At 36.3% G+C, this 22,639-nt stretch overlaps 1 protein-coding gene and 1 long non-coding RNA gene across 9 annotated transcripts in view; one reads left to right on the top strand and one right to left on the bottom strand.

Moving 5' to 3' along the window:
* Positions 1–258: 258 nt before the first annotated feature.
* Positions 259–22,639, bottom strand: part of gucy1b2 (guanylate cyclase 1, soluble, beta 2) — a 49,212-nt gene continuing 26,831 nt past the window's right edge. Inside the window, exons 1-16 of one of the 8 annotated variants that reach the window (XM_087273851.1) lie at positions 22,196–22,272; positions 16,988–17,036; positions 16,359–16,432; positions 16,195–16,289; positions 13,756–13,916; positions 10,850–10,949; positions 10,494–10,690; positions 10,088–10,199; positions 9,169–9,272; positions 8,874–9,090; positions 6,945–7,265; positions 6,714–6,862; positions 5,276–5,422; positions 5,045–5,199; positions 4,255–4,445; positions 259–1,452 (exon numbers count right to left, since the gene is read on the bottom strand). In XM_087273851.1, the coding sequence (XP_087129977.1) occupies positions 1,205–1,452; positions 4,255–4,445; positions 5,045–5,199; positions 5,276–5,422; positions 6,714–6,862; positions 6,945–7,265; positions 8,874–9,090; positions 9,169–9,272; positions 10,088–10,199; positions 10,494–10,690; positions 10,850–10,949; positions 13,756–13,916; positions 16,195–16,289; positions 16,359–16,432; positions 16,988–16,990 (2,274 nt within the window). In that variant the 5' untranslated portion in view covers positions 16,991–17,036; positions 22,196–22,272 and the 3' untranslated portion in view covers positions 259–1,204. Of the gene's footprint in view, positions 1,453–4,254; positions 4,446–5,044; positions 5,200–5,275; positions 5,423–6,713; positions 6,863–6,944; positions 7,266–8,873; positions 9,091–9,168; positions 9,273–10,087; positions 10,200–10,493; positions 10,691–10,849; positions 10,950–13,755; positions 13,917–14,034; positions 15,964–16,194; positions 16,290–16,358; positions 16,433–16,987; positions 17,292–19,561; positions 19,778–22,195; positions 22,273–22,639 lie in introns of those variants that run through there. The other 7 variants (XM_087273850.1, XM_087273853.1, XM_087273848.1 and 4 more) reach the window with 7 other exon arrangements.
* LOC147841820 (uncharacterized) lies at positions 19,302–21,813 on the top strand. The gene is made up of 3 exons (XR_015502720.1): positions 19,302–19,534; positions 20,535–21,426; positions 21,543–21,813. It is a non-coding gene; the product is annotated as an uncharacterized LOC147841820 (long non-coding RNA).

Below are 22,639 nucleotides of genomic sequence, written 5' to 3'. Positions count from 1 at the left end.
TTTTCCACTGCACCATAGCTTTTTATTCTACTACGCGGTGCATTATTTCTGTTTAGTGACAATTTTTTGTAAAGTAAAGTCAGACCTTACTGTCCCAAATAAAAAATAAAGGCATGATCATATTTAATTTTGGTAAAATAAGCGTAATCTAAAGGCTTTGCCTTTCATATAAGCCAATTCTAATACCAGATGACCTAGAACTCAAGTTATTAGTTGTTCCTAAACTTGGATAGGCAACAAGACTTTTGTCAGGTAGTATACATTGCAAAATTCACTTTAATCAATTCTTAGCAAATAGGGATTCGTATAATTGGTATTTACAAGCAGGTGTGTTTCATAGAATAGATTTTTATTATTGTTATTACAAGTACGCTGAAATTTAAATTTATTCTATTCATTAATCAGACTTAAACATTCTTTCAAAATTTGAAATCCTCTGTAATCACATTTCCTTCAAACACAGAAGCAGCAAGCAAATTAATAACACACGGCACATTTGCATGCAGTCCTTGTTTTTGAGAGAAAAACATTGCATGGTCTTGAATCACATCGAATAATTAGTTCCCATGTTACCTAACAGAGCGCAGACGATCACAAACAAACATTTGATCGCTGAACAGCAACCATATGTTTGCCTACCTCTGGTCATCTGTGTCTGCCATCAGATTTCCACACAAAAACAGTTCATAATAAGTGTTTAATTTCTCCAGAGGGAAATGAGTTTTCTCAGTGGGGTTGGTGTTTCTGCCGGCCTTCACCAGCAGGAGACCAGCAGGTGCAAATGAAGCCTGGCGCTGGGATTCAGCATGGAGAGACTTGCCTTTCCCACGTGACAAATCTGCATGCACAAAGCTGAAATTCCCTACTGTTTTTTGAGCTGGGAAAACAGTCATTATACACTACAGAGTGTGTCGTGCTGCTGGTTTTAGGTTACAGATGTTGATTTGTGGACTTTTAAATGGTATTTTTGAAATTCAATCTTCTTGAAACTTGCCTTAAATGAGCGTCGTTGGACTAAAGCAGTATTTCTCAATCTCATTCGTGGAGGACCACCAACACTGCATGTTGTGTATGTGTCCTTATTCTGTCAAACCTATTACAGGTCTTTCCGTCTTTGCTGATGATCTAAATCAGGTGTCTTAAGGAGAAATGGAAAATGTGCAGAGCTGGTGGTCCTCCAGCAATATGGTTGAGAAACACAGGACTAAAGTATGGAGCAGAACTTTGTGTTAATGCCATCTGAGTGATGGCCATTGTGTAGATGTTTGAAGTCATTCGGGCTGTCGTACGCTGGCGTGATGTCGAACTGAATCAAATGATCGGAGGAGCTTTTGTCTGAGTGGAGAGATGATGGGGATGGTGGTGATGTGTGATTATTCCCATTCTCAGCCACTTCCTTATGTGCGTCCTCTTCAACTTTCAGCACAGCATTCATGTCTTCGGGACTCACTTCTGTGCAAATGATAGTGTGAACATGGATTGTGAGATAAGAGGTTTCTTGAGCAGCAAATCAGAATATTCTTGAGGGATCACATGATGCTGAAAATTCTCTTTACCATCACTGAAATTAATTACAATTTAAAGTATTGATTTAAAGTGGTAATCATATTTTACAACATTACAGCTTTTTACTGAATTTTGTGATCTCTTTTGTGGCCTTAAGAAAGCTTGAAGACCCCTGTGATGGGTTGATGTATAAGACTAATGGCCTAATAACATGAACAACCAACGATTTTAAACATGTATTTCTTTCTTGCGTTGAACTGAAGAACAGCCATCAGCTTTGTTTCCATCCAAATATGCAAACTAATCTTATGCGCAAAACTGGAATATTCCATAAAGCATTTGCAAATAAAGCATGTTTTCATCCAGTGAGTCAAAGAGAACAAAAAATGCAAGTGGCTGCAGTTGAAGCTTCTGTGGGCCTTGTTTCTTACTTCTAAATTACTTGCACCTCAGAAGATGAAATGGTAAATGTGTTTCCATCATAGCTTCAAGAGTTCACACTTATCTGATGCTTCATTTGGCATGCTGTCCCTGGAGAGAGCCCTGATTTCAAAGGATTCTCAAGCTCTTTTTAAGATGAGAGAGAGAAGAGTCCCGGCTCAGGTCATTCCTGATAACTCCCAGTCTTATTCAGCTTAGGAACAAAGAGGTGGAGGAATTGGGGTGGAGGAGGGATTCTTGAAAAAAAAAATCAAGTTAATAAAAGGCGTAAGTGCGTTTGGAAATCAGCTGATTGGTTGATTATATAATTGTTGATGCAAGACCAGCCATGATCAATCATCTGCAAATGTTTATAAAAACTTCACTTGTGCACATTTTTTCTGATTGGATAAAAAAAAGTTTATCTTGTTCAGTTTTGTGCACACACTTTTTGATGAGAATGTCAATTTTTGTGTAAAAGAAAATTGTAGATGTTTTGCGCATGTTCCTTTAATTGAAGTTTATTTATAAGCTAATTTGGAGATAATCACATGCTTATGATTGCTTGCGGCTTGTCCCACATTATCCAATTTATGATTCACCAATCAGACGATTCCTAAGCCACTTTAAATTCCCTAAGTTCCATATAATAGCCATCTTCATTTTGAAGAATCGCCCTTCCACCCCTACTCCTCCTTCTTTCCTAGATGGTTGGCATGGTGGCCCAGTGGTTAGCACTGTTGCCTCACAGCAAAAATGTCACTGGTTCTGGTCCTTACTAAGCCAGCTGACGTTTCTGTGCGGAGTTTACACGTTCTCCCCGTGCTCACGTGGGTTACCCCCAGGTTTCCTCCCATCGTCCAAAAACATGCGACTTAAGTTAATTGACTAATCCAAATCGGCACCATAGACATGCTCATAGTAAGTAGTTATCTCTTAAGAGCAATCTGTTCATTAGCTACTACAGCAGGGGAGTTCTCGAGATCTACTTGAGCTCAAACTCCCCTCTCGCCTTGCAAATGGGAGGTAGCCCCGAACTCGAGGATCTTATGAGCTCAGGGTTCTCTCCCGGGACCGCATGCCAAACAAGCTTTATCATCAATCAGCAGCTAAGTGTGAACTCTTGAAATGAAAATTAGCTGGTTCTTCCCACCCACTCTTGGTATATTAAGTAAAACGACATGGTAATAAATGCCTGTCAATCCATATCAGTGAGTGGGGAAAACCATACTGCTTAAGATATGTTTATATCACTCAAATATGACTGTGGACATATTATGCCTGCAAACATTTCTATCCAAACAGAAGGTAGGTGCATCACATATACTAGGTAAGTAATTCAAAAACTTTGATTGGATAATGTAAATGCTCATTAACGTCACTAACTACAACTAGATCAATTTGGAATTGTGCTCCAATTGTCAAAATATCACTGGCTACAATTGATCAGGCAATTTTAATGTGACAGAAGACTACTGGTAGCATTAAGCAATAAAGAATTTCTAGGAAAAGTTCATTAAAGAGCCTGGACACTCTACAGAGCTGAAATACAGGACTGAACACAGGACGTCTGGTCACCCTGTAGCCGAATGAATGCATCCAAACAGCCACAGAAGACAGCTACTCTCTGTTTATACTGACTGAACACATTTGTTTTTTGAAAGAGCACCAAAACTTCATTGTTCTGAACCAAAGCAGACAGAATATGTATTGAAATAAGTTCACAACATTGGTTCAGGAAGAGCCTAATCATTCAGTCGTACCATTGTTACATGTGTATATAAGCAGCAGTCATTGCACTGTGTCAGCTGACAATTTTTTCCAGCATCCCACCACCTCCCCTCATTCCCCTACTCGCTCATTCTTTCTCTTCAGAAGTACACTCATAGGGGGGTTTGAATACATATCTCAAGCTGAGCCTCCTTTGAGGACAACAAGCTGAATTCGATGATCATTATCTGTCATGACTAAACGAGCAGTGGAATTTGTGAAATTGTAGTTGACATCAAAATCCTTGCTATGGAAAGAGGTGTAGAACATGGGGATATAAGAGGGAAGGGTCTCAATGAAATGAACACATGTTAATGCCAGGTGGAAACAGTAATACATCGCAGCTGACCAATTGTATTCAGATCATTGAAAACATATGCTAATTCCTGGTGGAAACAGGACCCTAAATCCTAACCCACAGCTAGCAGGACATACATTTTACAGTCCTATAATATATCGTTTATGAAAAACCAAATGGGTCAAAAAGCTGTTACTATGGTGAAACTACTTGAAAAAATTATATTTGGATGTGTTTTGACATGGACAGAGTTTCCTCACCCTTCAGGTCATCCGTCTCCTCCTCCAGGTCTTCCTGGTACACACACATCTCTCCATCAACCAAGCCCATGATCTGTTCGTCGCTCTTCTGGAGGTTCTTCAGCAGGAAGTATGTTCTCATCAGGCCTTTGCCTTTCACCTCGATCTCACCCCTCTCCGCCATCTCAAAGATTCCTTTGTCTTTTATCACACTGCAGACAGGAAGTGATGTGGGTGAGTTCTGGTCAATTCTTTTCTTAGATTTGGTTTGAGATCAAGTATGTCAGTGGATTTAGTGTTATTATGGTGACTGAACTTAGACAAGACCTCATTTGTACTTACATGAAATATAGTAAACACTTCAATACTGTGTAATTACAATTTAAAACTTTAACTTGTATTTTAAGGTATTTTCAAATGTAATCTTGTGATGGAAAGATGTTATTTTATATAATTAATAACCTCATTCTTCAGAAATTATTCTAATTATGATTTGTAAGCTTTGAAAAATGAGCTGCTTAATATTTTTCTGGATGTCACGATAAGTTTTTTCATAATCTTTGATAAATAAAAAGTTTAACAGAAAGATTTATTTGAAATAGAATTGTAGTTTAACACTATACATGTCTTCACTGTTGCTTTTTTATGTTAAATGTTAATATTTACTGACTAAAGTGTGCATTAAGACTGTGTGACAAGATATCAACACTCTAAAAATCAGAATGATGGGTCTTAAATTTCATTCTTATTGGTTTTAGTAAGATCTTCAAAAGTCTTACATTTGAATTGAAAGTCTAAAACCAGTGTTTACCTGAAAGTGAAGGGGCTCACATGTATGTGATCTGGGACCCCGTGGCTCTCCATCCGAGAGGCTGTATTTACCGTGTCTCCAAATAAACAATATCGTGGCATCTTCTCACCTACAACGCCAGCCAAAACTGGACCGGTGTGCAGGCCAACACGAATCTAGATTGACAATAAATCAATTTAATTTGACAAACTATAATGATCCCGCAGAGGTTATATTGTCACACATACACACCTGTATGGGCTGTCCTGTGATAGGGTTGGTTACTTCTCTCGCAGCAATTCTCATACCGAGGGCAAAGTTTGCCACCCGTTCTGCGTGTGTGTTTGTAGGAACAGGCACACCACCAACCACCATGTAAGCATCACCTATTGTCTCCACCTGTTTTGAGAAAATATCTTTCTTTTTTCACATTAATAGCATTAACAATAATAAAATATAATGTGTTTTTAAGAATATAATTTTTTTATTGTTGATGTTTACTTGTTTTTTTATTATTAAAAATTAAGTTGAGATCAAATTAAAAATAAACACTTAAAAGTAATTTGACAAATCTTTGCTTTAAATGTTGCCTTTTCAAATAAACAAAACAAAGTCTAGCACTGGTCTCAGTACTAGTTGCTAAAGCTAAAACAGAAACAACAAAAGCATTCAGTTACTATTTTAATCACTTCATCTAAAAAAATGAACTAAAAAACGAACTCAAAACGTTAATGAACACTATAATTGTGTAAAAAACACTGGATTAACAGATTAAGATATTTTTACTTAAGTAATTTGAAAATCGGTAGATCACAGCATTAAATTGTATATATTTTATATTGTCATTGACATTGTTTAGAGACAGACAGACAGACAGACAGACAGACAGACAGACAGACAGACAGACAGACAGACAGACAGACAGACAGATAGATAGATAGATAGATAGATAGATAGATAGATAGATAGATAGATAGATAGATAGATAGATAGATAGATAGATAGATAGATAGATAGATAGATGAAAACCTAATTTTCTTATCATTTTAAAATAAAAGTACTGTACAAATCTCTGTATTTAGTCTACAACACTGCTTTATTTATTTATTTAATTATGGTTGTTACTCGCATTTTAGTTGTCTTTTATTTATTTTTTTATTTCTAAAATGAACCCTTGTTGTACTTAACTAGTTTACTATAATAGTAAAGCTTAATACCAAGTTTAGAATGATTTATGAAGGAATTATGTTTTGTTTTGTTATTTCATCTTCATTTACAAGTAGCAGTTTTAATTATGTCTACTGTATAATTCTTATGGTATTATGTTATTAATATGGTATTTTTGTCTACTGTATTTTTCTGTCCATTCGGATTTCATTCTTTTGTGCCCCCTGGCGGCAGTGTAAAAGACATTTTACTAATCCCTTTGACCCGTGGCGGCATTACACATGGCGGTAGTGATCATTCTGAACCATCTCTAACTGTAGTAGATAGATAGACAGACAGACAGACAGACAGACAGACAAATAGACAGATAGATAGATAGATAGATAGATAGATAGATAGATAGATAGATAGATAGATAGATAGATAGATAGATAGATAGATAGATAGATAGATAGATAGATAGATAGATAGATAGATAGATAGATAGATAGATAGATAGATAGATAGATAGATAGATAGATACCTTATAGACATTATGGATGCTTGTAAGACGATCAAATCTGGAGTACATGGCGTTGAGCATGTTGACTATCTGAATGGGTTCGCAGGCTGCACAGATGTTAGTGAATGTGACCACATCACTGAAGAGGATGGTGCACACTTTGAACTCACCTGAAAGAAGAACAGAAAGAGCCTGAACTTTGGGAAGCATGAGAAATGAGTCCATCAATGCTCCGTTCAAAGCTTTCATTACCCGCTTCCACTCTTTTGCCCTCTTTAAGCTGGTTGGCAACATGCGTCGGCAGCATGGCATAGAGGAGCTTTTCTGATTTCTGCTTCTCGATCTCCAGGTTGCGCGAGAGGATCCTCAACTCCTCCTTCTTTCTTTCCAGCTGATTGGAAAGCTCAATTTCAGCCAGCCTCTGCTGGTTGAGCAGGATCAGATCTCTTGTGGTGTCATGCTGAGCGATGTCAGCCAGATGAAGACCCCGTTCCTCTAGCTCCTGGAGACTTCGTAGCTTTGGAGAGCACAGATAGATCATGCAGTTCAGCGACTCCATCCACATCATCTGTCCTTAAAAATACAAACAAACAGATATCTAGTTCAGTAAATAAACTCTAGATCAGGGGTGTCCAAACTCGGTTCTGGGCCGGTGGGGGCCGGTGTCCTGCATATTTTAGTTCCAACCCCAATTAAACACACCTGAAGCAGCTAATCAAGCTCTTTCTAAGTTTACTAGAAACTTCCAGGTAGGTGTGTTGTAGGATGTTGGAGCTAAACTATGCAGGACACCAGCCCTCCAGGACCGAGTTTGGACACCCCTGCTCTAGATCAATGGGGACCAACCCTGTTCCTGGAAATCTACCTTCCTGCAGATTTCAGTTGCAACCCATATCAAACACACCTGCCTCTAATTACCAAGTTCATTGCAGGTGTGTTAATTGGTGTGTTTGATCAGAGTTGAAGCTGAACTCTGCAGGAAGGTAGATTCAGGAATAGGGTTGAGCACTCCTGCTTTAGATGGTCCAGTCTGCAAGAAATCACATGATGGAAAGCTGATAGGCCCTGATATTGTGCAGCCAAGGAGACTGCTTGCTTAATATTTAAATACTCAGTGAAACCCTCCACCTTACCCAGCTCCACCTGTCTATTTCTATTTCTAGATTTATATGTATGTACTTATGCAAACCTCCACATCCTCCACTATTGATTTATGTATGCCATCTAATGCGATGTTCCACCTTTTTCAGCTCTAACTCTCTAGATCTACTACTTATGCAATGATTCAGTATTTTTCAAGAATATATGCTTATAGACAGTACATGCTTGCGGAGACCAACTGGAAGGGCTTATGCCACAAGTAGATTGGGTTTCAGATAGAAGGGTTAGAGCTCCTCACTGAAAAAAACAGCTTAAACCAGCCTAGGCTGGTTGGCTGGTTTCATCTGGTCGACCAGGCTGGTTTTAGAGGGGTTTTAGCCATTTCCAGCCTGGTCTTAGCTGGTCAGGCTGGGAGATGACCAGCTAAAACCAACTTGACCAACCTAGCCAGGCTGGGAGCCAAGCCAAAACCAGCTATGTACAGCTAAAACTAGGCTGGCCAAGGTGGTTTTAGCTGGATTTAGCTGGTCATTTTCCAGCCTGACCAGCTAAGACCAGGCTGGAAATGGCTGGAAGCCAGCCTGGAAATGGCCAAAACCCCTCTAAATCCAGCCTGCTCAACCAGCTAAAACCAGCCAACCAGCCAAGGCTGGTTTAAGCTGGATTTTTCAGCAGGGCTGCGCCTATTGAGAAACATAAAGGTTAAGGTTTTGGGTTGGGATAGGTGTAGATGTTAATAATATAAAACATTGGATTATGTACAAGACATTAAATAAATGGAGCAGTCCCAAGTTTCAGAACATTTGTATGGCCCACTTGGAGCTCAAATGCCACCCGTTTGGAGCTGCCTTCAACCTGTTCATACCTAATTTTTTCTGCAACAGTCTAGATCTACTACTACTATGTTGTTCAAATGTTTTGCTCCAAGTGTCTAGATCTACTAGTGGCTTTATGTATTTATAGTCATGCATCCTTCCAACTCCATGGATTTATGTCTACTCATGCAACCTTTCTACCTCACTCAGTTTGTCTAAACATGGGATCAATTTCAATTATACTTTTTTTTAAGGGAATAAACACCTCTCAATTTGAGAGTGGGTTGGTTTTGCTGGACCTCTGGTAACATTTCCCTCCTGGTTTTTAGCACAAATTGGCTGTTAATGAACTTCTTGATGCTCTGGATGTTGAAGATGACCTCTGGGTGAACAATTGTAAAGTACTCATCCAGTCGGATTCCTGCTGTCTGCAGTCCAGGAACAAACTTCTGAATGTTGACACCTGTGTGCTTCACCACCAGCTAGAAAGACAGACAATTTGTAAAAATTTGAAATTGGAAATGTTAAACAATAGAAAAGACAGAATTAAAGTTTCTTACGTCACTATCGAAAACTATGTGAAAGGGAAAAGCATTACAGAAGGCCTGCTCTTCAATCCACAGTGTTTTTGGGTAGCTGGGAGTGAATGACTGCCGCAGATTGCCTACAGAGTAGAAAAAATGTGTAAACTTATTAATTCTAAGAAAAACTATCAAAACAGGTACATTGTTAGAGTGTGATGTAGACTGTTTTAAATATACATGTCTACATACAGTTTTTAATGTCTAATGATCAGTGCATCGACAATAGTGCAACTACGCTAGTTCTAATTCCAACTCAAGAAAATTTCCTGCATGATTTCAACCCTCTCTACTTTTCCTGTTAAAATATACTGTCCTATCATATATATATATATATATATATATATATATATATATATATATATATATATATATATATATATATATATATATATATATATATATATATATATATGTATGTATATATAGAATATATGTATACACTCACCAGCCATTTTATAAGGTACATATTACTTGTACCGGGTTGGACCCCCTTTTGCCTTCAGAACTGCCTTAATCCTTTGCGGTATAGATTCAACAAGGTGCTGGAAATATTCCTCAGTGATTTTAGTCCATATTAACATGATAGCATCATGCAGTTGCTGCAATTTATCAGCTGCACATCCATGATGTGAATCTCCCATTCCACCACACCCTAAAGGTGCTCTATTGGATTGAGATTGGCTGATTAGAAATTTGCATTAATGTGCAGTTGGACAGGTGTACCTAATAAAGTGGCCGGTGAGTGTATGTGTTTAGAAATGTATTTAAAGCACAATAAAAAAAATATATATATATCTCTTATTTTAGAATCATTTGTCAGGCATTCAGATACAGCATGCTGTGTAGTAGCAAAGTCAAAAACAGCAGCGACAGTGTGAATAGATGTCTGTCAAACCTTGGCCCAGCATGACAATGCTTCTCACAAGCTCCCATGGAGATCGTTTCCTTGGACACAGCTGCAGGTTTGCATACCTGGCCTTCATCCTCCTCATTGTCTCCTCCTTGTCCTGTGATACAGCAGTTGTCATGGTTACATATTTTCACACGTTACTTAGGATTTAAAAAACACAAAGACATCAGACAGTCCTGGTGTCTAGACCTATTTAGCCATTCATCATAGTTCTCATATAACCTGCAGCTGATTGAAGTGTCTGATCTTTAAGTAGGTAAGACTACTCGAAATTGTAATACTCCTTTATTATGTGCCAAAGCAAGTAAAAAAGACACTAAACTTTAAAATTACAACAAGATGCTCGTACAGTATTCTTGCAATTTATTCCTGTCAGTCTGGTCTTACATACTTTTTTCACCTCTAGTATTTCCTCCTCACTGTTGTTCTGTCTTGTTTGGGCCTTTCTTTTGGTGACCTTTTCCTTCTGCACCATGTGGAAAACAACATGTTCCTTTTTTCCGGTGCGCTCATCCTCTTCTGATTGATTCAGTATGGTCATCGTAACCTCACTGTCAAAGAAATCCTTTGCCACAGCCTCGATAATACCTGACCGATGGGTTCAAAGACAACAACAATCCATGATGAGCCAGTTAAAATAAGGACAGCAAAATAAATAAATAATATGTGGACAGTGGGGATTTTTTAAATGTAAATTGTGTCTGAAGATGTATTTTGTATGGGTACCTGATACTTTAAATGTCTCACCTGGCACAATGTGATAAAGTCCTTTTCTGTCAGAGTAGTAATGGAGGAGAATTCGGCCATCGTCCATCCGCTCCACCCGAAAGGATGGAGCATTCATGGCCTAAATAACAAGGCGTGACAAGTTACAGACCACAATAAAGTTTATACTTCCTCATTTCATGTGTACTGTGCAAATAAACCACAAAGCCAACATCAAATTCACTGTAAAATCAGCAGCATATTGTAAAATCCAACTGTGTTAATTACACTTGGGCTGAGGTTAATTTGTAATTTAAGTTGCTACTATATTTGACTTCATCATTATAGTATCGATTCACAGAATTTGTTTTGTTCCACTTTGCTGTTTTTATTCTTTATTTATTTTGTGGCATTTGCAAGACAGTATCAATATATTTAATGCATTGAAATCATGTCGGAATTGAAATAAACATGAACTTTAAACAGGTGTAACAAAATAAATATAATATTTGTATTAAATTTATTCAAATAATTAATTCAGAATGAATATTCATGATTAGTAAAAAATATTAATACAGTTATCCGAATGCACCTGACGTCATAACTGTGAATGCCACTTATAAAATAAACTTACTCAGATTGGAATGTATTTAAATATGCCTGTGCCACATTGCACTGTTTTTACAGCATCTCATGCATGTTTATAATATGAAGGACATTTTAAAAATTAAAACGTCCTTTACTTTCCAGAACCTTTACCTTCACTGTTCCTCACCAGTGGAACAACCTTCCCAGTACCACACAAACTAGTATACTGATGCACTGCTAACATACAAACACCTACTGAAAACTCATTTCTTCCACAAGTACTTGACAAAATCCTAATTTTCCTCCTTTTGCTTACCCTAGTTTTGGTTTGTATAAGTAGTACTTTTTATAAGTATTGCCTCATTATGGTGAGTTGCTTAAAGCCTTTCTTATTTGTAAGTGGCTTTGGGCAAAAGCATCTGCTTTATGACTAAATGTTAATGTAAAAATATGGTCCATAAAAGCTGTCAGACTGAATGATCAATATAAAACAGTCCAACAATATAAAATTGTCTTTAGGCTACTCGTTGTAACCACTATTGTATCTTGTCTTTAGGCTACCACTTTCCACTCAACATACCTGTGATCCAGTTTCTAGTAGTTTAACCTCCCAGTTATTTCAAATTATGTTACAAAACATTATTGTCACTTTGATACCGTCTGACCCTAAACGTTCAAAAAAAGCAGTATGTACTTAAATTAAACAAGTCGATCCAGAACTACTCTTAATAGTTATATTTGTGAATTTTAACAAATCATTTTTAAAGCTTCTGGTTTATTGACTTTGGTGTGATAATGTTTGGTGAAATTACCAACCAAATGGCAGCCCAAAATATAAATATGGATGTGTATGCTATTCAGATGTACTTGGCATTACTTTGTTATTGAGTTTGCTCTTTACTATAACGCTGGTTTGTTTATTTATTTACTAACATGAACTTACACTGAACAATACTAGGACCACATTTATTAATTGTAGTTCAAATTATTATTAAATATATGATTAAAATATAAATTTATGCTTGTTAAAATGCACTGATATTTAACATGAACTAACAATGAACAACTTTATTTATTGTAATAATAAATGTATCTTCAGTGGGTTTTTCAAAATTAACTAATACACCCTCATGGTAAAATGTGACCATTATTGCCAACTGAGATCATTTTAATGAAATATGACATGTGATTATCTGTAATTTGTTGTGCTAAACATATGTTTCAGAGGCCAACTAGTGAAGTGCTGTGCAGGTCAATCTCACTCCTCTGACCTCTAAAGGTGCTCTAGTGACACTTGCTAACTGACTCCCATGTGGAGAGCCGCCGGTTCGATTCTAGCTCAGAGCGCGTTGTGTGGTGTAGGACCGATGGGGTTACATTGGGGCCGTGACCCTCATGGGAGTGAGGTTTAGGAAGGTGAGTGTAACAGAGGCCAACTAGTGAAGTCCTGTACGGTAAACCTCACTTCTCTGAACCTGATAAGGTGCTCTAGCGACAGATTGTAGATACTAGAGGCCATCGTCTTTAGCCTCCTTGTTAGAGCAACCGACTTCCATGCGGAGGTTCGATCCTAGCTCGGAGTGGGTTGGGTGGTGTAGGACCGAGGTTACACATATATTGTCATTTAAAGTCACATTTATCAATAAAAATCTGCATCTTTACACTGTAAAAATTATCATTTAGTCATGACAACAAATGTTTTTAGTTAATTGTAACCTATTAAACTAAGCTAATCACCTGCTAACTTAATTTTATAAGTTACACAAGCTGTTTTAAGTCTATTTCTTATAATGACTCATAAGGTTAATATGATTTAGCTGACATGTTTAAGACAACCAGTATTTTTTTTAACATTGTAGTTGTAAGTTAGTGATTGGGGTTAGTCGTCTGATTCACCTCACAGCAAGAAGGCCACTGGTTTGAGTCCCGGCTGGACCTGTTGGTATTTCTGTGTGAGTTTCCTCCGGGTGCTCCAGTTTCCCCCACAGTCCATGAACTAAACTAAACTCCAACTCTGAAATCTGGACTTTACTAGAACTATGTTAAGCTGCTTTGACACAATCCATTTTGTGAAAAGCGCTCTATAAACAAACATGAATTGAATTTAATTAGTATTTGAGTGTGTATGGGAATGTGAGAGTTTATGGGTGTTTCCCAGTATGAGGTTGCAGCTGGAAGAGCATCCGCTGCATAAAACAAATGCTGGAATAGTTGGCAGTTCATTCCGCTGTGGCGACCCCTGATAATTAGGGACTGAGCCGAAGGAAACGAATAAGTTTAAACTCATTTAATTGGAAAACACAAAATTCTGACGTCGCCACTGAAATAAACAATATACAATTTTGTGCAAGTATTCTCACCTCATAAGACAATGCCAAATAGCTGTGCAGAGCATCAAGATTTTCGATGAATTCCACCAGATTTCCTCCAAGCGTTCGCAGCATAGTGTCGTATCCCGACATCTTACAAAAGCTGAAAAAGTACTCTCCAAACAACTTCAGAACCACCTCGGAGGAGACATCTAGAAGAAAAATTAATGTAAAAAACTACATTCAGACTTCAATTCTGTTTCTCAGCTTGATTTGAATTGAAATCAGGTGAGTGGAGTTCAGGTGTTTGACCCGCTCAGAGATTCACACCTGTCCTTGTCCACTGGCTCTCAGGGACAGACTGGAGGACAGGACAAGCGTCTTGATGCCCAGCAACTATTCTCAGCAGGGACATTGTTAGCACTTGCTCAGACACTTTGATCAATGTCTGCAAGTCTCCAAGGACATGGTGAATGTGAGGCAACTGTGAGCCTTTCACAGTCCACTTGCTCTGTCTTTTTTCATAACTCTTTATAAAATAACAGACATTTAAAAGGGGATCTGAACAAAAGAACAGGCCTTTTTAAAGAAGTGAAACATTTCTGATGAATTAGATCATGTCCCTGATCAACCTTTGAAGGAAGTTTCCTTACTTCATGCAAATAGATATTGTGTAAACAAATGCAAATTCACAACTTAAAGGGATAGTACACCCAAAAAATGAACACAAAGGTAGATATACTGAAGAATGCTGAGAAAAAAGCAGCTACTGACTTTCATTGTATTTTTTGTTCCTGGATCTGTTTCAATCTACCTATTATTATATGCATTTGGGAAAATTGCATGGTATTTGCTTAATGGATATACCAAGATGCGCATAAATTTTGAAAATGTGCAGAAAAGTCTTATCAACTTATTAAAATCTTGATAGGATAAACTTTTATCTGTGCATAAACTACAATGGAAACACATTTATTGAATAAAATACAGCATAGTGATAAGATTTTGTTTTAGCAGATCTCGTAATAACAAAAATGGGTGCAATAAGATGGCATTGGTAGACAAAAAGACAGACCAACCAAATTGTAGAATCTGAATTATTTTGTTCATTGTAAAATCCCTCAGCTAAAGTCTGTCATCACAGTGGTTTATTATTATTACCTCCCAGAACTGTTTTGAACACTTCCAAAATGTGGTCTCGCGCCTCCAAAAGCCACCATGTGTTCATTATGTTTCGTCTTCTGAGATACAAGTACTTTATTATATAAGAAAATATACATATGGTGGCTTTTTCTATCGCAGCAAATTTCATTTTTATATTTGGTGTTGGTTTATCCAGCCTGACTATTTTACGTTTTGTCAGTTTAATGGCTAATTCGTGTCGAGTTGTATGAAAATGTGCATGGCACCCAATCCTAAATGGCATAGCACCCAATCCTGCCCCTAATCCCAACCTTCATTGGGTGATAAGTAAATCATACTAAGTTGTATGAATTAGACTGTACAAATATATACGAATTAGCCACTAAATCAAAAAAGTTACGAATTGCTATGAGATTCCGTTGGTTTATCAGGACGTGACAGGTTTTTTTTTTTTTTTACTCATAGGATCAGGTAAGGTAAGGTGATAGTCCAGTTTTGTCCATCCATTGAACAAAAAAGCTGCTACTGACATTCATTGTATTTTTTTTTGTTCCTGGATCTGTTTAAATCTACCTATTATTATATGCATTTTGGAAAATTGCATAGTATTTGCTTAATGGATATGCCAAAATGTGCATACATTTTGTAAAAGTGCACAAAAGTCTTATCAACTTATTAAAATCTTATTAACTAAGAAGGATGAACTTTTTATCTGTTCAAAAACTACGATGGAAACACATTTATTGAATGAAATCTAGCCTAGTGATAAGATTTTGTTTTAGCAGATCACGTAAGAACAAAAATGGATGTGATAGAAAAGCATTAAAAGACAAAATGGCAGACCAACCAAATTGTAAAACATGAATTATTGTTTTGTTCATTGTAAAATCCCTCAGCCAAAATCTGTCATCCCTGTGGTTTGGTATTAACTGTTTTGTGCATCTACGCTTCCAAAATGTGGTCTCACGCCTCCAAAAGCCACCGTGTGTTTATTACGTTTCGCCTTCTAAGGCGCAAGTAATTTATTAAATAAGAAAAAATGCCCATGGTGGCTATTTCTATCATAGCAAATTTCATTTTTGGTTTTTATATTTGGCATCAGTTTATCCAGCCTGATCATCTTTGGATAGAAACAAAGCTAATGGCTGCTTTTCTCCAGCATTCTTCAGAATATCTTGTTTTGTGTTCAACATAAAAATGAAACACATAAATATTTGCAATCACTGTTAATAAATAGTGAGGATATGATTATTTTTGGGTGAACTGTCCTTTTAAACAAAATGCAAATACATTAAGATAAAAAAAAAAATGCTTGCGGTTACACTGCCATCCTTTGTTTATGCTCACCCAGCATTTTGCAAGCCTCTTGGACTAAACGAAGGGTGATGATATCATCGTAGATTTCATATGTCATGAAGGTTTCCTGGACCCCAGCCATTAATCTAGGAGAGATTTTGAGTAGTTGAAGTAAACTTGCAAGACTTTAAATATTATTTGTGAGGTAAACACACCTTAAGTTTTCCCATGTCTCTTCTCCAAACCTTTCAATCACCAGTGACTTCAGACAAGTATTAATAAAGCCGTACTGAGGGAAAGAAAATACATTGGTAATTGGCAAACACTGGAATACATTACCTTATTTATCAGCAAAAGGTATGATAAATAAATAATCTTTAAAGCATTAATATGAAATAATATCTGTATTTTTATACTTTAATACTACAGATATAAATCATATACTGTTTATGGGTCAAAGATGAGATGTCCAACTTGTTTCAGCATCAGCTGAAACTACCAGAAAACATATTCAATGTGAGTGCGTCACATAACGGCACATTGTCATTCAGCATAACAGATATATGCAAAAATTACTTATTCAAATAAATGTTTACTGTTACCAGTTGACTTTTGAAGCATAACTGGTGTTACACTGAGTGACATTTTAGTAGCTGTTTTCTATAAATAAACCATAGTAAAAATGTAAGATATGAAATGAAACGAGACACATTCGAACATACAGTATAGTCGATGTAAACAAACAGAACTTCAAGCTATTTTACTTTTGTTGGTTTGATGCCTGACTTTGACCCACACAAACACACACAAAGTATATCACACATACAAAAATGTTTCCACTTACCATTTTTCCAAACCATCTGCTGTAATTCCAAAGTTGTATTCTGTATACTCTCCCAAACAAAGCAGAAGATATATTAAATTGTGGTGTGCAAATGATGTTGTATCACACAGATCCATCTACATAGACACTCCTACTTATCCGTAATGCCCATATTAACACACACACACACACACACACACACACACACACACACACACACACACACACACACACACACACACACACACACACACACACACACACGCACGCACATACACACACATAGACATAATGGTGTTTTTACATTACTGTACAGACTGTATATTATATACCTAAACCCAACCATCACAGGAAACAATGCATTTTTACATTTTCACTAGACTTCATCCTGTGTGATTTATGAGCTGTTTAGCAAATACCAGTAAACTAAAGTATAGCAATACCAGTAAATTCTGACCTCATGGGGAAGTTTATATATATATATATATTTGTACCGATGAGGTCAAAATTTACTGGTATTGCTTCAGCATACTTGCAAGAAATGTAAGGAGCACAATGTTACAGGAAGGTGCATACACAACTTAATGAATATAAAGTGGAAACACACACACACACACACACACACACACACACACACACACATACACACACACACACTGTAACACATCTCATTGAAGATATAGGGATGCATTTTAGTTTGAAAGTGTGGAAGCTGGAGTTAATCAGTTTCAAATGAACAATGTTCTTGTCTTTCTTGTTGAAAGCATTGATAAAGTATATTTAATGTTTCAAACAGATCTTTTGATGCTTGATTTTCTTGTTTGTTTTGAGAGTAATAATGAACTTTGTTAACCTCAGATGTAGTATCATTTAATACTTTCTCTTTCCCCTCAATCTCCAATGACCAAATATACTGTAAGGAAAGTACAGTGCATAACTGCTTTTATAACCAAGAGTTTAGCAAAACATTAAATGTAGGCAGTTTGATTTATTTGATCTATTTAGCACTGACGTTGGAGTCATGGAGCAACAGATTTAGTGGAAAGAAATCTTTAACTTGTGATTAGCTATTTTCTAATATAAAAGTGACTGACTGACTGAATGAACGTTCTGTCAATTATTTACTTTTGTTTCTCTTACTAATGCCTATATACTAATGCCTTTAGACTAAAATGTCAATGCTTGCGGAATTCTTTGCAAAGATCAACTAGGAGAAAGTATTTTTTTTTCATTAATAATTTTAACTTATTCAATCTTTAATTCATTCATTCATTCATTTATTCATTCATATTCTTTTCAGCTTATTCCCTTCATTAATCATGGGTCGCCACAGCTTAATGAACCACCAACTTATCCAGCATATGTTTTACACAGCAGATGCCCTTCCAGCCGCAACCCAACATGGGGAAACACCCACACACACTTGCAAACACACACATACACAACAGCCAATTTAGCTTATTCAAATGTCCTTAGAATGTGGGGGAAACCGGAGCACACAGAGGAAACTCATGCAAACATGGGGAGAACATGCAACCTCCACACAGAAATGCCAACTGAACCAGCGACCTTCCTGCTGTGAGGCGATTGTGCAACCCACTGCACCACCAGGCTTCCCTATTCATTTCTTTTAATACTACTGTATATATTGCTGTATACTAAGCATATACTGCTTCAAACTTCTGACACCAGGTCAGTTTTATTTTTAAGTAGGCCTATTCCAAGTTTAACTGAAATGTCTTTGGAGCCTATTAACAAACATGTTCCTGCATAAAAATATTATTATTAAGAGTTATCTTCATGTTAAATAGTTGAATATACTGCGGTTCAGGGATCACCAAATATCTGCTATGAAGTACCCAGAAATGTTTCAGGGGAAAAAGCATAAAACGTGCCAGATAAATTACAAATAATTAATAAATAAAAAGAATAATTAATATAAATGATCGACCATTTTAGTATAAATAAATAAATAAATGAACATTAGCATGAACAAAACAAACAAAAAAGGATTCAAACTATCCAATTACTTTAATCATTATAAATTAATTAATACAAAAATTAGATTATAAAAACAAAAACTGCAGTAAGCAATAGTAAAATGTAACAATAAATACAATAACTATATTAAAAATGTTTTTTCACTGTTCAGATTGTACAAGAACCAGTGCTAATGCCTCTAATATTTTAGGATGGGTCTCTTGAACTCGGGGGGTTTGTTGTGTGGCCGGGCAAAAAAGAATCTGAATTATGTGGAAGTTCAGGGAAACTTTCGCGGAAACCCCTCACGCAGGTGGAAGGCTATATAAAAACCTGAAGTCGCCCTGGGTCACTTGCAAGTTTGGGCATATTCTCGAGAAAGTACCTTAGGAAGACATCTTGAGTCACTTTTAAGATTGTATAGAGGACCTTTGCACTCCATAATTTACATTTATTGGTTAACTGTGAAGGGAATCTACCGAGGCGTGCAATAAAATTTCGTTTAAAAGCTGACGCTGGTCGGATTGCTTTACCATTCAACACACTGACGAGCGGAGAACGAGGTGAAATCTGTCAGAAGAAATCAAGGTAAGATTTGATAGTTTTGTAGCCTACCTCATATATGAAAGTGTAGTAAAAGTGTCCAGTTCCACAAAGTGCTTTAAGTAGCTACGTTACAGTAGCCTATACGTAAAACTTATAAGTGGAAATAATAGGCTATGTTTTATATGAAAGTCAATAATAGTCTGCTTCGGTAAAATTATTGTTAAATTAGTATATGTGATGAATAAAGTATGAAAAAGGTGTCAAGTGGTTTCGTTCAAACGTTTTAATAAACAGTATTGCCACCTGTTACTACTAAGACGCAATCAATGTTGGCTAAGGATTTGATTAAATGCTCAATTTCGTAAAGCATTTACCATTCATTTTCTGGTACCAGTCGCTTACACTTATATTAGTAAGCGATTTATTAACTGTAAACATCATTCAGACTGTTTGCCATTCGTCTCAAAGAAACAATACTCTTAATTATTATTAGCTTGCACCGTAGTGCCACCCAGTGGTTATAAGATTACAAAATATTACATTATAAAATTTCATAAAAAATACAAACAGTATAATAATATCAGATTTATAAAAGTTTTCTTGCTTTCTACATAAAATGTTTTACTAATAATAATAATAAATGGTCACACTTTATTTAAAGCCACAATTCTCGCTATAAACAAACATTTAACTTAGACTTTTAGGTCAATACTACCAATTAGCTGCGTATTAATAGTTATTCAAGTAGTAATTGGGTTTAGATAGATTGTAGGATAAGAGATGTAGAAAAAGATCATACTTTATAAGTATGTTTAAATCTTCATAAACAGGTTATAATATGTAGTTAATTGAGGGGATTCGTATTATAATAATAAATGTACTACAACATTGAAGTGTCAATGACTCATTCAGTTTTTTTTTTTTTAGTATTGAATTTTTTTTAGGTATTGATGAAGTATGATAGTGTCTCTATAGAATGCTGTAGCCTATAATTAATAAAGCATAAACAGCAGTGGGAATAACTTATTCTTTTTTTCCTTAGATGTTTTGTGAAAGTACTCTGTGGAGCATTGAATGCGACAAGACAAATAGGGATCCGATATGCCTGGTGGAAATTGCATCGGGCAGAACCATGTACATTGAGGGCATGAGTGGAGAAGGATGGATATCCGAACATCAGAGGCCATCCAAACAGTATCACAGGATCAGCAGTAAACCACAAACCACAGTCAAGAGCAGAATATTGCAGTTCTGGACATTCCTGCAGTTCAAGACCTCCACGCCAGCATGAAGAGACTCTTTGCTGTGTCAGAAGCACTTTTAAAATGGACTTTTAAACTGATGTGTTCGTTTGCAGTTGTAAAAGAAAAAACAGTTGTTTGTTAAGTTATCTTATGCCAGGTGATTTCTGTTATGTACAGTTCCTTTAAATGTCCACCAGAAAGCAGCAATGAGTCGCTGGTGCTGTAAAGAAGCATGCATGAGGTGTTGACAACAGTTTTTATTTTTATTTTTTGCTCTGTTTGTTTAATATGCTTTTTGTAGCATATTATTGTAGCTTTAGCTGGTCAGAAGTAATTTGTTTGGGAAAATTTAAATGTCACCTTTAGGGCTTAATAATGAATGTTTAATCCAATCTTGACAGTTTCATACAGTATTGAATATGAGGTTTTCTCTATTTTTGGTCCAGCTTGTTTACAGTTCAATTTAAAATGCGCTATAAAAGTGCCTACCAATTGTGTTAGGTAGGTGTATTGATATAAAAAAATATTCATTATTATGGTGACACGGTGGCTCAGTAGTTAGCACTGTCGCCTCATTGCAAGAAGGTCACTGGCTGGCTCAGTCCAAAGACAAAGTGAATTGAATAAACTAAATTGGCCATAGTGTATGTGTGTGTGAATGTAAGAGTATATGGGTGTTTCACAGTACTGGTTTGCAGCTGGAAGGGCATCCTCTGTGTTAAACATATATGCTAAATAAGTTGGCGGTTCATTCCCCTGTGGGAACCCCTGATGAATAATAATAATAATAATACTCGTTATTGTAGTTTGTTCACCATAAAATCAATCCAAATTATAGCTTTTACTCTTTGTATAAAAAACAAACAAGGCCTTCAAATGCTTAATAATGAATGCACAATCCAGTCTTAAAATGCAACACATTTATGCAGTGATGAAATTCTGTAGTTTTCTGTATTTTTACTTTGTCTAAATGTTTACAGCTAAATGTAAGATGCAGGATTTCATTAGTGTTTGATATGCATGTTAAATATTCTGTATTATATTGTATTGTTTTTAATAAAATCTAAACAAAAAGCAGCCTGCTGACTGTTTACTTGTTTAACAATGAAACGTGTTTTATAATAAAAACTAGGGATGCACTGATACCAATACCAGTACTGGGTATCGGGTCGATACTTGGTTAATAATATTAATAATAATAATAATACATTTTATTTATAATACGCTTTTCTCAAACCCAACGTGCTTTAAGAGTATAAAAATGACATAAATAAAAAAAAAAGTAAACTAAAAGACATAAAACAGTAAGCATGCAAAAACTGGTAGAGAGGTGGCAGCCAAACTGCCAGCGTCCTCTCAAACCGGAAGTTATGAGCATATATCCATAACAACATACTCAACATACAAAATACTATCCATTAAAATACTCGTACTCGTATCGTACATGAAATGCCGATACTCTCGGTTTCCCTATCCCATGATGCCACATGAGAGAATTCATGAGTGCGAGAGAAGCAACACATCTGAAGCAAGTAGATCATTTAATAACAACAAGTGATGTTTTATTAACAAATTTCGGGAGGAGCACGATCAGTCTTTGACGAGGCTAATTCATCACCGACAATCATTCTATTATCCAATCAGCTCAAGACCAAACCCCTATAAAAAGTCAAACATGTTATACCTCTGTTTTCTCTTGACTTCAGCATCCCTCCACCACCCTAACTCCACACTATTAAACACTCAACGGTTTTCCCTGCATGGATGTGATTTGTTGTCCTACCTGACTTCAATGTCTTATGTATTAATTGATTGCTTAGCCATTATTAACGAATCTATAGGCTACTGAAGAATAAACCGAACATGCAATATGATCCTTGCATAATGATGCAATGTCAAGAGA

This window comes from Danio rerio, chromosome 11, assembly GCF_052040795.2.
Source record: "Danio rerio strain M-AB ecotype USA chromosome 11, GRCz13ab, whole genome shotgun sequence".
Lineage (NCBI taxonomy): Eukaryota > Metazoa > Chordata > Actinopteri > Cypriniformes > Danionidae > Danio > Danio rerio.
Note: the sequence above shows the minus strand (reverse complement) of the source record. Positions and strands in the feature narration are given on the sequence as shown.